This window comes from Neoarius graeffei, chromosome 1, assembly GCF_027579695.1.
Source record: "Neoarius graeffei isolate fNeoGra1 chromosome 1, fNeoGra1.pri, whole genome shotgun sequence".
In the NCBI taxonomy this organism is placed as follows: Eukaryota; Metazoa; Chordata; class Actinopteri; order Siluriformes; family Ariidae; genus Neoarius; species Neoarius graeffei.
Genome location: NC_083569.1, coordinates 74,274,454 through 74,287,069, shown reverse-complemented (window position 1 = coordinate 74,287,069; position 12,616 = coordinate 74,274,454). Strand labels below are relative to the sequence as shown.

Genomic DNA, 12,616 nt, shown 5'->3' with positions numbered 1-12,616 from the left:
CTGTTGGCGTTGTCGGTGACAACAAGCCACAGCACCAAGACCAGCAACACTAACGACTCCATGTCCTCCATGTTTATTGTTTACTATCCGGGTCGTGAGACTACCGCTTAAAAGCTCACTGAATCAGTGACATACAGAGCATCGTGCACGAGTTCGCGGAGCGCAAGGCTCGTCGTATGCCCTTCAAATAATGCGCGCAGTAGGCTATTGATGTTTTATTATGAGCCATGTACAGTATGTCGCCTAATGTTTTTTTGTTTCTGAGTTACATGTTCGTTTGAAGGACTTAATGTACAAACTAACATAATATAGTTGCACCCCGTAGTGTTGAAATTGGTAAACACAGTGCATTCAGTGAGGTTTGCACCGCCCTCCTTTTATTTCTGACTCTTCCTGTCACCGTTGCAGCCTCTGAGCGCTCATTCGTATGCCCTTCAAATAATGTGCGCAGTATAGGCTATTGATGTTTTATTATGAGCCATGTACAGTATCCTAATGTTTTTTGTTTCTGAGTTACATGTTCGTTTGAAGGACTTGATGTACTAAATAACATAGTTGCACCCGGTAGTGTTGAAATTGGTAAACACCGCAGTTGCGGACATTTTGTAGCCTAAAATGATGTTATGATAAGCTTTAATAAAGGGCCCGGTCATTTGCCCCGCCCCCGGCCCGGCTCTGACTTGTTCCGCCACTGTCACTGATGTCACTGTTTGCGCTGCTTAACGACATCACATGACGTCCACCCACTTTCGCTAACTCCACCCAATGTGTCCACCCACTTCCAGCCAGCACGGTTCAGCGCGGTTGTAGTCGAAATGCAACTTCAATAGCCCCGCTCAGCTCGACTCAGCACGGCACGGCTCAGCCGCGTTTGTAGTGGAAAAGCGGCATAAATTGAGCGTAGGTGTGAATGTGAGTGTGAATGGTTGTCTGTGTCTATGTGTCAGCCCTGTGATGACCTGGCGACTTGTCCAGGGTGTACCCCGCCTTTCGCCCGTAGTCAGCTGGGATAGGCTCCAGCTTGCCTGCGACACTGCACAGGATAAGCACTTGCGGATAATGGATGGATGGATGGATGGATGGATGGACTTCTAAACTGTCTTGTTATCACATACCCCTTTTCCACCAAATCAGTTCCAGGGCTGGTTCGGGGCCAGTGCTGGTGCTGGTTCACAACTCGTTCAACTTGCGAGCCAGCTGAGAACCAGTTTGCTTTTCCATAGCTCGCGGTGCTAAGGGGAGCCACGTCATTACGTCGCTGTATACGTCAGTTACGTTGCTGTATACGTCATTACGTCACTGTATACGTCAGTTACGTCGCTGCGTTTGTATAAACCTTGGCGCGAATATCGAAGCAAAAACAACATGGAAGAAGAAGCAGCAACAACAATAATAATGGATGACTTCGCGTTTGTACAGCTGCTGCTTCTCATCGCTTAAAAATGGCGATCTTTCGCGGTCTTGTTATTGTTGTCGGTCTTAACAACTCCGCCCCCCCGCTGACGTAAGCGGTTCTTTCCTCTGGCCCAGCAGAGAGTTGGTGCTAGCCTGGAACCGGTTTTTCTGGCCCAGAGCCAGTTCTTTGTCAGTGGAAACAGAAAACCCGGTTCCAAACTAAGCACTGGCCCCGAACCAGCCCTGGAACTGCTTTGGTGGAAAAGGGGCATCAGTCATCTATGTAGAAACACAGTTATATGCTACATTTCTTATAATAATAATAATAATAATAACAATTGATGCGGGGCGGCACGGTGGTGTAGTGGTTAGCGCTGTCGCCTCACAGCAAGAAGGTCCGGGTTCGAGCCCCGTGGCCGGCGAGGGCCTTTCTGTGTGGAGTTTGCATGTTCTCCCCGTGTCCGCGTGGGTTTCCTCCGGGTGCTCCGGTTTCCCCCACAGTCCAAAGACATGCAGGTTAGGTTAACTGGTGACTCTAAATTGACTGTAGGTGTGAATGTGAGTGTGAATGGTTGTCTGTGTCTGTGTGTCAGCCTTGTGATGACCTGGCGACTTGTCCAGGGTGTACCCCGCCTTTCGCCCGTAGTCAGCTGGGATAGGCTCCAGCTTGCCTGCGACCCTGTAGAACAGGATAAAGCGGCTAGAGATAATGAGATGAGATGAGATAATAATAACAATTGATGCATTTTATTGAATGCATAATTTGGACATCTGTGTGGTGTTGTCCTCTTTGAATCAGGTGTAACTCTTGGTAATGTTTTCTCTGAATAGATTTCTTGAATATTTAACAGTTATTCCACAAAATCGAGTCATACATGAGCTGATAGCCAACGAGGCGCGTAGCACCAAGCTGGCTATAAGCCATGTATGATGAGATTGAGTGGAATAACTGTTTTATTCTACCCACATTCGCTGGATTTTGAGAAACATCCATCCGTCCATCCATTATCCGTAGCCGCTTATCCTGTGCAGGGTCGCAGGCAAGCTGGAGCCTATCCCAGCTGACTATGGGCGAGAGGCGGGGTACACCCTGGACAAGTCGCCAGGTCATCACAGGCCATTTTGAGACACAGAACATTTTTATGTTTTGCAAATTCGATAAATAACCACTTGATGCAAAGCGTCTGACAAAATCATTTCCACTCAGAATGTAGGAATTTGTGAAAAATGCTATAATTAGACATAATACTTTGTAGATATTATAAATCAAAGATTGAAAAAACGGCTTAATTTTCAGAAAACTGCCGTAATATTCTGTATGAGGATCACATGCTCCAAAATGGGCCTCATGAGCAAATGAGATCAAATGTTTTTTTCTTAATAACTTTTATATTTTTCAAGGCATTTACAAGGAAATTGGCAGGCACATAGACGGTTGTATACTGAATACAAAGTTTAAAAAAATATGTAAAAAACAATTATGCAAAGTAGTATTTAATTAGCATTAATTATGCTAATTAGGTAAACCGTTAAATCTGTACACTCAATAAAAATGTCATAAAAGATTATTTCTTATACCCTCTTTGTGCTCTATAGGCCATTGTATTTCTAAGTAAGGCCTAATAGTGTTTCTATGAAAGAATATAAATGATTATTTCGATTAATATTCACAGCTTTCAAGGCGAACATCGAAAAAACTGTCTGAGCCACATCCAGTGAACAATTCCAGTTAACTGAATGGAAATTGACACTCGCGTTTCTGACTTCTGTTTTTTAAAAATATCACTCTGACCACTAACATCTCAATATTTTTCATCAAAACAGCTACAGTTATATTCTAAAATAGTTATTTATTCACATTTCCGGTTTAATTTGAAAAAATAAGTAGGTAAAGCTATGAAAACTCACTTCAAAGTCTCCCGTGAATCATAACATCAAAACTAGCTGATGGAAGATTTTGCTGAATACTTCATCAGAAACAGTGAGTGAGAGAGCATCCCTATAAAAGTTATCTGACTGATATTCACGAGTAATCCAGTCGGAAACCGATCAGAAGAGAGAGAGAGCCTGACCGCTTTCCCGTGACTCAGAAAGCACCGGCAGTTCCCCGAAGTCACGTGAGCAGAGAGTGGACTCTGTTGTACCAACTTCAACCTGCCATTACTCCCAAAGTACTGAACAGATCTTAACCAGATACAGGTAGTCGTCGACTTACAACCTATGCAACTTACGACCGATCGACTTTACAACCGTGTGGTTATGACTGGCAAGTGTTTCCCAGCTGAGCTAGCTGAGCGTACAACAGTTTCCGCCCCAGCTCCTGGCCCCGCCCAGCATCCAGCCTCTCGCCGCGTACAACAGTTTCCGCCCCAGTTCCTGGCCCCGCCCAGCATCCAGCCTCTTGCCGCGTACAACAGTTTCCGCCCCAGCTCCTGGCCCCGCCCAGCATCCAGCCTCTTGCCGCATACAACAGTTTCCGCCCCAGCTCCTGGCCCCGCCCAGCATCCAGCCTCGCGCTGCATACAACAGTTTCCGCCCCAGCTCCTGGTTTATGAAATGAGCAAATGCTCCCGACAGCCCGAGCGCTGCAACAGCTGATGATGACGTAGACGACCCACAGCCAAGCACCAGTGATGCCGGCGGTCACTAAATTTTGTATTTTGCTCTGTTTTACATTTGTATTTTGGTATGTTTCAAACTAAAATGTTTTCTATTTTTCACACCAGTATTTTGTATTTTTTGTTTTGCACATATCAAACGAATTGTACTGTACGCAGTGTAGTATGCAGTGTTTGACTTAAACCAAATAATGAGCCAAGGTAATGAAATAAGAAAATGTTGATAAAATAAGACTTTAAGATGATTACAATATCATTACACATCACAATATACTTACGTTCATTTAACATCGGCCGACTTACGACCAGATCGGTTTACGACCGGTCAGTCGAAACCAAACGCAGTCGTAAGTCGACGACTACCTGTACATTTCTTTGGAAAGCAGGAATTATGAGCTTTTTAATGATAGCATTCATGATAGAAAATATTCAAGAGTTAAGCAACAACAGATTTGGAAACTTGCATGCACAATTATCACAACATGGCCAGTGAGCGTCTGATAGGCCTACTATAATAATAATTCTTGAAAAATAAAAAAAAAAAGATACGTTCTTACCATCAAATACTTTTATTCCATATTTTATTGATTTTTTGGGGGGGGGTTGTTTTTGAGTAGAGTTTTTATTTTGTCCTCGGTTGGTTCAGCAAAATGCTCCGCCATTTTGTTTTTTTCTACTCACGGTATATGAGCTGATATCCTAGCAGTGGAGTAGCCAATCAGAGTGCATGATTGCTCATATCCAGTGAATGTGGATAGAATAACATGGGATTTCTCATGGTAAAGGAGAATCAAACCCGACTGTCTGATAGTGATCATGTATTATTCTGGGTACCTAATGCATTTTGTGTCTGCACCTTACTACTTAGACTGTAGAGGTTATGCTGGGTCGATCAACACTGTGTGACAGAGATGTAGATCTGCTCAGACTGTTTATTTGCCCTCTTTAAGGATTTTTAATGAGTTATCATTGGCACAGTATTTCAAATTGGATATTTCCGCTTTATATTGTGATTTGGTTTTTCCAAATTTGATTTTCTCTCACGAGTGGCACGGTGGTGTAAGGCAAGGCAAGGCAAGGCAAGTTTATTTTTATAGCACATTTCATACACCGTGGCAGTTCAATGTGCTTTACAGAAGTAAAAGCAAAACAGTAAAGAATAGAAAATAAAATTACATAAAATAAATGGGGAAGAAAATTAATAAGAATTAAACAGTAGTAGAAATAAAATAATAAAATGAGATAAAAGTTCAATAAAAAAAACAGCAGAATAAAATAGAATAAAAGTTAAGTAAAATTTAAAACATGGAGAGACTGTAAAAGTAAAGAGTTTAAAACATGTAGAGATGGCAATATTAATAATTTAGCAGAAAGCATCTGAAAACAGCTTGGTGTAGTGGTTAGCACTGTCACCTCACAGCAAGAAGGTCCGGGTTCGAGCCCCGTGGCCGGCGAGGGCCTTTCTGTGCAGAGTTTGCATGTTCTCCCCGTGTCCGCGTGGGTTTCCTCCGGGTGCTCCGGTTTCCCCCACAGTCCAAAGACATGCAGGTTAGGTTAACTGGTGACTCTAAATTGACCGTAGGTGTGAATGGGTGTCTATGGCTACATCCACACGGCAACGAGATTTTTTTTTTAAATATTGCGTCCACATGGGCAACGGATCAGTAAAATATCAGGTACATATTGCAACGCAACGCTTGCTGAAAACGATGCAATACACATGCCACACCACTACGTGCGCTGTAAGACGGTCCCATCGGAGACACCAGAACAATAGAAGAAGTAGACGCATGCGCATAAACCCCTTCTTCTGTAGCATTAGCCACATAAAGTTTTGATTATTAATCAGTAGCGTAAAACGAAATACGCGGAAAGAGGAATGAACGGGGGTAGATGGAAGCCGGTACGCCAACATTCTGATATCCTCCAGAATTCTTTAATGGTCCGGAATAAATTGAATGCTACACGTTGATGGATTACTTTGTTCTTCTACGCCCTTTTTGAGGAATGTACTGTCGGACTTAAACCAACATCTTAAGAGGTGAGATCGCTCCTTTTTTTTCCCCATTTTTGCTGGCGGGATTGTTTTTATTTTTGGAAAGCGCACGGGCGGTGCGAGGTTTGGTACTGCTTCCGCAGTGTTTGGACTAAAGACTCTGCCCTAAGGGCTATTCTCTCTCTCTCTCTCTCTCTCTCTCACTTTGCACCATTACACAATAAATATTCACAGTGAAAATATTTTGTAAGCGCGTTTCATGAACCAAGTTATAGGATTTGTTGACAACTCGCATCGAGTTCGTTACACTTCAACCTGGCATGAAGCACTGACAGTCATGTGGTTGTGACATCATCATAAACAAATCCATTCTACTCATCCAGACGACTTTGCAACAGTGCCGTTGCCAGATTTTTTCACTCTGGAACCCGTTCTCAAAAGATTTCGTTTTGGGGCACCCAAAACGCCGGTGCCGTGTGGACGCCAGGCCGAAACGATAAACAATTTTATGAGATTCACCTAAATCCGTTGCTGTGTGGACAGGGCCTAAGTGTCAGCCCTGTGATGACCTGGCGACTTGTCCAGGGTGTACCCCGCCTTTCGCCCGTAGTCAGCTGGGATAGGCTCCAGCGACCCTGTAGAACAGGATAAAGCGGCTAGAGATAATGGATGGATGGATTTTCTCTCACAGTGCTGTTGTGCTTTGAAATGAAGAAATCCATTTCAAAGTAAGAAGACAGTGCAGATTTATTTTCTGGCCTATGATCTTTTTATCATTCCGATTATAAATTTTGGCAACATTGTGGATCTCTTGTATTTTAATTTGGGAATGTATTCTGTTTCTCTCGCCCATGTGCCTATACCCCAAATCTCCTCATTGCTTTGTGAAACAGCCCTGCTAATAGGGCTGCTCGCATTTTCCCTTTCTGTCTTTTCCCCTGCACAGCTCGGCTAAACATGTTTGTCTGTGCTCTGTGCCGAGGATTACCTTTCCATCAGGAAAAGAATGAAGTGTGAAAAGCAATCTGAGAAACGGCAGCCCCGCTGATATAGAACTTGGGTGGATGCAATTATGCCAATGACAGATCATTTTTGACCCTATCCTTCACTGTTATGGATGACAGTTTGCCGTTGTTTTGTTTTTCTACTACATACAGTTGAAACATTGGCTTGTAAGGAGCGATGACATGGCAAATATAGACCTGTTTTTCTCTACTGGTGCTTACTCATATGTCACAGAGAATGATGTATTAACTCTCCCTCCTCATTTTCCTTCCCTTCGTTTCCTTTCTCTGGATTAGACTTTCTCATGAAGACCAGGAGCTCAATCAGAGCAGGATCTTCTCTTCGTTGGATGGGTTCATACAGAGATGTACACATTTGCTTGAGGTAACCAAATGGCCAAGGAACTGGCCAATCATACATGAGCATAAAGTATTGTGTGTATACACTACCGTTCAAAAGTTTGGGGTCCCTTTGAAATGTCCTTATTTTTGAAAGAAAAGCACTGTTCTTTTCAATGAAGATCACTTTAAACTAATCAGAAATCCACTCTATACATTGCTAATGTGCTAAATGACTATTCTAGCTGCAAATGTGTGGTTTTTGGTGCAATATCTCCATAGGTGTATAAAGGCCCATTTCCAGCAACTCTCACTCCAGTGTTCTAATGGTACAATGTGTTTGCTCATTGCCTCAGAAGGCTAATGGATGATTAGAAAACCCTTGTACAATCATGTTAGCACAGCTGAAAACAGTTGAGCTCTTTAGAGAAGCTATAAAACTGACCTTCCTTTGAGCAGATTGAGTTTCTGGAGCATCACATTTGTGGGGTCGATTAAATGCTCAAAATGGCCAGAAAAATGTCTTGACTATATTTTCTATTCATTTTACAACTTATGGTGGGAAATAAAAGTGTGACTTTTCATGGAAAACACTAAATTGTCTGGGTGACCCCAAACTTTTGAACGGTAGTGTGTGTGTGTATATATATATATATATATATATATATATATATATATATATATATATATATATATATATATATACGCTGCAAAAAATGATCTCTTGTTGAGAGAAAATATCTTTAATATGGGTGAATTTATCTATTATTTCTTATTAGAAGTTTACTAGAACTCAAATGTAAGATTATTGAGCTTACTTTGAGACGCTTTTACTAATTTCAAGCCTTAAATTTCCTTATTCTATTGGCAGATAATTTTGCTTCTTTCTAGAATTGAATGCTTAAAATGAGCAAAATTATCTGCCAATAGAATAAGAAAATTTAAGGCTTGAAATTAGTAAAAGCGTCTCAAAGTAAGCTCAATAATCTTACATTTGAGTTCTAGTAAACTTCTAATAAGAAATAATAGATAAATTCACCCATATTGAAGATATTTTTTCTCAACAAGAGATCATTTTTTGCAGTGTATAATGCCCCCCCACAAACACACACACATTTTAAGGTCTGAAAAAAAAACAGGAGTGCAGATCTATTGTAATAATTGTTATAATTATTACTCTAAAATAAATGTGAAGACATAAATATGACTTTTTTAGCTGTTTGTTCAGGTCCAAATGCTCTCTAATAGGGGGAACACTTATATATAAACTTTTATTCCATATTTTGTTGCTTTTTTTGTAATTTTTGGTGTTTTGTTTTCAAGTACAGTTTTTATTACGTCCTCGGTTGGTTCAGTAACACGCTGTGTCATTTTGTTTTTCTCTACTCACGGTATATGAACTACACTGCAAAAATGATATCTTAGCAAGTGAAAATATCTTGAAAATAGTTGAAACAATCCAACATTTCCTATTAGAAGAATACAAGACACCAATTCTGAGATTATTAAACCGAGTTCTAGATTGCAACCAACTTATTCTAAGATGTCTTATCAAGTAAAAATATCTGTCCCTGCAGCAAGATCATTTCACTAGTATTAAGTAACTTTGTCCTCAAATTCAGTTTTCAATTTTTTGCAGTGTAATACCCTTGTTGTAGAGTAGCCAATCAGAGAGCGTGATTGCTCAAATCCAGTGAATGTGGATATATGCTGCGTTCATGCGCTATGGGAAGATGATATTTTCCAGTTGGGAAGTGGTATTTACCAGTGTGTTGTGTTCACATGCTTTTGTTGTTGTTGACAAATTAAAGATGGTGGACTAGAATCAGAATCAGGCCTGTTATTTGGCTAAAACAATTACAGATTGCCTTGTTCATCAGCTGCAGCAGGAATATGAGTTATCAAAAGTCAAAAGGTAAATAATGCTGAATATTTCCTGATCATGACAAGTAGAGATTTTCTTAACACATTGAATGCCACGCAGTTTTTGGAAATTTGGCTGTAGCCGCAATGAGAGTAGCCAGTATCTAGATCATTCTTGGTGTTCTTTGGACAGCCACAGAATATTTTGTATTAGGCTATAATATACATATTATAATAATATAATATACATAACATGACTCGTTTAAAAGGTGAGAGTCAGCTTCCCGTAGGTGAAAACCACTTCTTTCTTGGTTCATAAACTAGTCTTGTACCGCTCGCCGCCATGTTGAAAAGGTTAAAGTTCATCTCATCTCGGCAACTCATGTATCAAAATTTTCTACGAGTTGCCCAGTGGAAAATACCACAAGAGGGGGCGTTCGTGTGTGCTTTACATGTCGGCGTTTGGTATTTACCATAATTCCCATAGCACATGAACGCACCAATATACTGGGTGCGATTTGCTGGGGGGGATGGTGGGGATCATCCCCCCCTCTGGTTTTTATCTCTGCTGAAAAAAAATCCTCGGGGACAACCCCGTCAATAAAACAAACAAACCAAAAAAAAAGTTGACATGACAGGCATGTTGTGACACAGTTTTCTATGGTCTACATTGCACTCACTTTCAAAATGACCCGAAGTGGCAGCTTTGATGTTCACGAACGTCCCCAGCAAATAGATACATTGTAGATAATAACAATATCCAGAGTGTGAACGTGGATTTAGCGCCATGAATCACATCCTTACTGATGAGCGCAACAGAATGAATGTATCCACACTGACAGCCTTCTTTTCCTCGCTGTCAATGGGCCAGACGTGCGTTCCTTCCCTGCTGAGAAATTCGCAGAAATGTGGATTAAAGAAGGGCGAAACGCGGCGGATAGCGCACCGACGGGAAAGCAGAAAAGGCCACATGAACTGCGCCATCAGAGCAAACTGTTCATTTAGTATTCATGTATTTCAGTGATTTTCGAGCCACTGTCCATTTAATCCGGAGGGAGAGAAACATCACAGCAACGCGACAAGCAATGCGAACTTTGTTGTGTGTTAGTGTTAGTGTATTTAGTCAGAGAGATAGGAAGATGAATTTACTATCTCTGGTTTAGTGTTCGTTTTCATTTAGTGTTTGGGCAGCGGGGGCGTGGTCAAGCATCGGTCTGTGACAGAAGGACGGCAGGACAAAACTGATTTCACACAACTTGCTTTTATTCAGCTTCTAGCTGCACTCGCACACACATCAGTCGTCTAGTTGTGGAGAGAGCTCCCTCTGCTCTCGCTCTCTCTCCTTAAATAGGGCGCGGTCACTGGGAAGACACACAAACACATTAATTAACGACAGGTGTAGTGATTCTGCCACTTATCTTCCCTGACTCCGCCCTCCTGTCACAGACCGATGCTTGACCACGCCCCCGCTGCCACAGTGTTATTCATTTAATATCATCGGATGTTATTGAGCTGTTAGCCTATTGTTACCTTAGTTTTGTGATGTTTCACGATTAAAAAAAAAAAAAATCCCCCCTTCTGGTTTTTTGACAAATCGCACCCTGGATATATATATATATATATATATATATATATATATATATATATATATATATATATATATCAGGGCTCGAAATTCGCGGTGGTCCAGTCGCCCGATGCAACTTAATTTGTCCTTTGGTGGGTAATTCCTGTCACTAGGCAGCCCGGCTGGCTAGTTGAAAATAAAAAATATATATGAAGCGAAGATTCAGACTAGAGCTGCGCGATATATCGAATATACTCGATATATCTCCGAAAATTCTGTGTGAGATACATATAATTATTATATCGTAACTATCGAGTATTTTATGGTCATCTGCCGACTTGCGTTTGTTTCGTATTTGTTGCGTTTGTTTAAAACCTTTTCCGGTGGTTTTCTCCCTGTCCCTCAGGCAGTAACGTGAGAGGCTGCCTAAGGGTAAAAAAAACAATAACGTCACACACTCGCCAACCAACCCCGGGCAACATCTCGGCGCTGAAAGGAACTTGCGGGAAGATTTTCTAGTTTCGGTTTCCAGCACTGACTCAGTTTGTGCAATCGCTGGTGTTGCATAGGCTACCATGTAAGCTCTGTCAATTTCAGCGACAAATTAAAAATGGAAGCGGACAAATTGGTTCCTAAAAGAACTAGTAAGGGGTCAGTCATCCGGCATTTTTTTGGATATCGCGAGGAGGACGTGGAACAGCAAATGCCAATTTGTAAAGTGTGCCAAAAAAACCGTATCAAAATATTCAGGTCTTGAAGTAAATGCACATTAGTCATGAACAATGGTAACTACTCTCTTTTGTGTTATTTTTGACAGAAGTAAAATTCATACATGAACAAATTTTGGCGAGTTGATTTTCTGTTTCGCGAATTACTTTGGAAGGTAACTAGTCCAGCTGGCTGGTGAAAAAATATATGAATTTCGAGCCCTGCTAAATATATATAAAAAAGAAGAACAACTTTATTCATCACACATACACTTGTGGAATTCCTTTTTGCATTTAACCCATCTGAAGCAGTGAACACACGCATGCACACACACGTGAATAATGAGCACATACACATACCCAGAGCAGTGGGCAGCTATTCTACAGCCCCCGGGGAGCAGTTGGGGGTTCGGTGCCTCACTCAAGGACATCTCAGCTCATGGCTGCTCCATGTTAGCCTAACCTGCTTGTCTTTGGAGTGTGGGGGAAAACGGAGCACCCGGAGGAAACCCACGCGGACACGGGGAGAACATGCAAACTCCACACAGAAAGGCCCTCGCCGGCCCCGGGGCTCGAACCTGGACCTTCTTGCTGTGAGGCGACAGTGCTAACCACTACACCACCGTGCCACCTAATATATATATATATACTTTAAGGAGACCTTTATTTAACATTATGTTAACTAATGGCGAGTAAGCTATGGGAAAGTCTTTAGTACAGAGGACTTTGCATTCTTGATTGACAGACAAGGGGAGAAAGAGGCTGGCAGGGGAATTACTGTTTATAGCAACTGTAAGTAAATGGTAACAGGAAGTCACTCGTCTCGTGGACAAGCCACAACATTAAATGTAACTCTAAATTGTTGTAAAGCACAATGCTAATTTTTTAATGATTTCTCATCTCATCTCATTATCTCTAGCCGCTTTATCCTGTTCTACAGGGTCGCAGGCAAGCTGGAGCCTATCCCAGCTGACTACGGGCGAAAGGCGGGGTACACCCTGGACAAGTCGCCAGGTCATCACAGGGCTGACACATAGACACAGACAACCATTCACACTCACATTCACACCTACGGTCAATTTAGAGTCACCAGTTAACCTAACCTGCATGTCTTTGGACTGTGGGGG

The 12,616-nt window shown here is 41.7% G+C and overlaps 1 protein-coding gene across 1 annotated transcript in view; it reads left to right on the top strand.

The window, feature by feature from the left end:
* The window catches only part of dnah2 (dynein, axonemal, heavy chain 2), a 432,951-nt gene that overhangs the window by 79,928 nt on the left and 340,407 nt on the right, over nucleotides 1-12,616 (top strand). Inside the window, exon 10 of the mRNA XM_060919614.1 lies at nucleotides 7,311-7,398. Coding sequence (XP_060775597.1) covers nucleotides 7,311-7,398 — 88 coding nt within the window. The remainder of the gene's footprint in view (nucleotides 1-7,310; nucleotides 7,399-12,616) is intronic.